Below are 3,208 nucleotides of genomic sequence, written 5' to 3'. Positions count from 1 at the left end.
ATACGAGGTGTGTTCAAAAAGTACCCGGAATTTTTAAATTTCGCGGGTCTGGAGAGTCCGATTGTCAATTTTTTTTTATTGTGTTGGTATACATGCCCCTAAAGTATGATAAAATTTTCAGCTATATTCACTGTTTACTTTGTCTGTGGTAGTCGCTAAGGTTCGACGTGTTTTTATGAGCTCGGCGATTTTTGCTTGTTTAAACAATGGAAGAATTGAAGAATCAAAGAATTTGTATTAAATTTTGCGTAAAAAAATGAAATAAAGTGTAACAAAGTGTGTGAACTGTTACAAAAAGCCTATGGTGAGTCTGCTATGAAAAAAACAAGCGTTTACGAGTGGTATAAGCGTTTCCAAGTTGGCCGCGAAGACGTTGAAGATGACGAATGCTCCGGTCGACCCTGCACGTCAATAATCGATGAAAATGTGCAAAAAGTGGAAAAAATGGTTATGAATGATCGCCGAATCACAATTAGAGAAGTTGCTGATGAAGTTGGCATATCAATTGGCTCATGTCATAACATTTTTTCAAATGTTTTGGGTATGAAACGAGTGGCAGCAAAATTCATTCCAAAATTGCTGAATTTTGACCAAAAAAACAATCGCATGAACTTCGCTCAGGAGCTGTTAAATGACGTCAACGACGATCCAAGTTTGCTTGAAGGGGTCATAACTGGTAATGAAACATGGGTGTACGGTTATGATGTAGAAACCAAAGCACAATCGTCCACCTGGAAGCATTCAACGTCACCACGAGCGAAAAAAGCACGTCAAGTTCGATCAAATGTCAAGGTTTTGCTTACTGTTTTCTTCGATTATAATGGCATAGTGCATCAAGAGTTCTTACCACAAGGTCGTACGGTTAATAAGGGGTATTACCTTGAAGTTATGCGACGTTTGCGTGAAGCAATCCGAAAAAAGCGCCCCGATTTATGGAAAAACAATTCATGGCTTTTGCACCACGATAACTCACCTGCTCACTCGTCGTTGCTTGTTCGTAATTTTTTGGCCAAAAACAATACCGTAGTCATGCCCCAACCTCCATATTCACCAGATATGGCTCCGTGTGACTTTTTCCTGTTCCCAAAGAAATAAAAGCCGAATCGCTGAGAGTGCTTAAGCACATACCAAAAAGTGAATATCAAGAGTGCTTCGAAGATTGAAAAACGCTGGCATAAGTGTATTATATCTGGGGGGGAATACTTTGAAGGGGACAAATATTTTTTTGAAAAAACGACAATTCCGGGTACTTTTTGAACACACCTCGTACAACACGCTACTGAAGTGAAACTTCTTCAAACACACAAACACACCGGGATAGGGTTAAGAAATTGGTTTAATGGTATTACTTATATACTATGCTTCGCACGGGTGCAATACTGATAGTAAAGTAAAGTAAAGTAAGTACCTGCATTTTAAGTCTGTAATATCTTCGAAAATATTCATTTAAATTACATGCTGTAAAGGGCCATATTGATCTGTATTAAATGCACAATGTTTTTAAAAGTACTTAATTGGATATGAATTAATGCTGTATTGCTTAAAATCGCTTCGTAAATAAGTCATTATTTCTCGTAAAAAGTAAAGGATAAAAAATGGTTATTGTGGGTTTTCCCTAAGAGATAGACATATACCNAAATTACATGCTGTAAAGGGCCATATTGATCTGTATTAAATGCACAATGTTTTTAAAAGTACTTAATTGGATATGAATTAATGCTGTATTGCTTAAAATCGCTTCGTAAATAAGTCATTATTTCTCGTAAAAAGTAAAGGATAAAAAATGGTTATTGTGGGTTTTCCCTAAGAGATAGACATATACCATCCCGGACTTTTTTGTAGATCTTTTTAGGGTACATTTTACATCTTTAGTACATTATTTTGATCTATCTCGTAAGGTTCAGCCAGCGTTTGCAATGTAAACGCAAAAAATGTGTTTATTTACGACATCACATTACAACCCTCTAAAATTATCAGTGTTTCTCTATTATATTATGCATGTATTATACATGTAAACCTTCCTTTTGAATTACTCTATCTATTAAAAAAAACGCATTAAAATCCGTTGCGTAGCTTTATAGATCTAAGCATACATAGGGATAGACAGCGGGGGAAATGCGTTGCATGATTTCATTAGATAGCAACTCGCATGAAACGAGCTTGCCCTACCGTGCGTAAAGATGTTTACCTTCAAAAATGACTTATATCCACCAATCTTTATTTATACAACATTGCACAAGATGAACAAAAATTATTTCCTTATTTTTACTGAAAATTCTAAAATCCAGGATTGTTTGGACCAGCCATTGCCTTGTTTGCTGCTGGATATACTGGATGTTACAGATGGTTAACTGTGTCACTTCTCACTATTGCTATGGGTTTAAATGGTGGAATATATTCTGGATTTAAAGTAAATCACCTCGACATATCGCCTAGATTTGCCGGAATATTGATGGCATTTACAAACTGTGCTGCCAACGTAGCTGGGCTGCTTGGACCAATGATCACAGGCTACATTATAAAAGGCGAGGTAATTGCAAATGTTATTCATGAAATTGGTAATTTATTCTACCCTTCTGTTCTAAGTGGCATTTTTATCCGGTCAGTTAAATTTAACTAAAGTATCTATTTCTCCGTCTGTCTTGTGTGACTGCATGTGAAATTCTCATACGTTTCATTAGTACAGTGAATGAAGGTAAAAATTAACTATTACTTCCGATTTCGGTGAACCTCCATCGATTTGCATGAAAATTTGGGATTTAGTATATTTTACCCTCAACTTCAAAAGTGACATATGCTCGACTTGCGCTTTTTGCATTTTAGGGGTGAAATCCACCCCTTTTGTTAAAAATGGGGGAAAATGCAGATTTAAGCATTCTGGAGTAAGTAATCTCGTTTAATTAGATAAAATAAATATTTTTCAACACTTATATGCATAATTTCTGATTTTAATTAATTTTTCAACCCATTTAGCAACCACCCCTTAAATCGAAAATCATGAAAAAATAATTCTTTCATCATGTATGATTTGTGAGCATGTACCTATCGACACGTCTACTTCTTACTATTTATCTTTTTTCCTAATATACATACAAAATCTTTGCCTCAAAAAGTTTTCCAAAAAAATGTTATTGGTTTTTTTACAATAACTCAATTAATTTTTATGATATCAGGTTCATCCAAAAACCATTTGAAAGGTAATTTCAAG

General features: G+C 35.1%; 1 protein-coding gene and 1 pseudogene across 3 annotated transcripts in view; both read left to right on the top strand.

The window, feature by feature from the left end:
- LOC112904124 overlaps positions 1-1,263 on the top strand; it is a 2,720-nt pseudogene extending 1,457 nt beyond the window's left edge.
- LOC108736966 (putative inorganic phosphate cotransporter) overlaps positions 1-3,208 on the top strand; it is a 34,666-nt gene that overhangs the window by 28,785 nt on the left and 2,673 nt on the right. For all 3 annotated transcript variants that reach the window (XM_018469594.2, XM_018469593.2, XM_018469595.2), the window contains one exon: positions 2,289-2,530. In XM_018469594.2, the coding sequence (XP_018325096.1) occupies positions 2,289-2,530 (242 nt within the window). The remainder of the gene's footprint in view (positions 1-2,288; positions 2,531-3,208) is intronic.

This window comes from Agrilus planipennis, unplaced genomic scaffold (genome assembly GCF_000699045.2).
Source record: "Agrilus planipennis isolate EAB-ADULT unplaced genomic scaffold, Apla_2.0 scaffold111, whole genome shotgun sequence".
Classification (NCBI taxonomy): domain Eukaryota; kingdom Metazoa; phylum Arthropoda; class Insecta; order Coleoptera; family Buprestidae; genus Agrilus; species Agrilus planipennis.
This window is presented reverse-complemented; position numbering and strand designations above follow the sequence as displayed.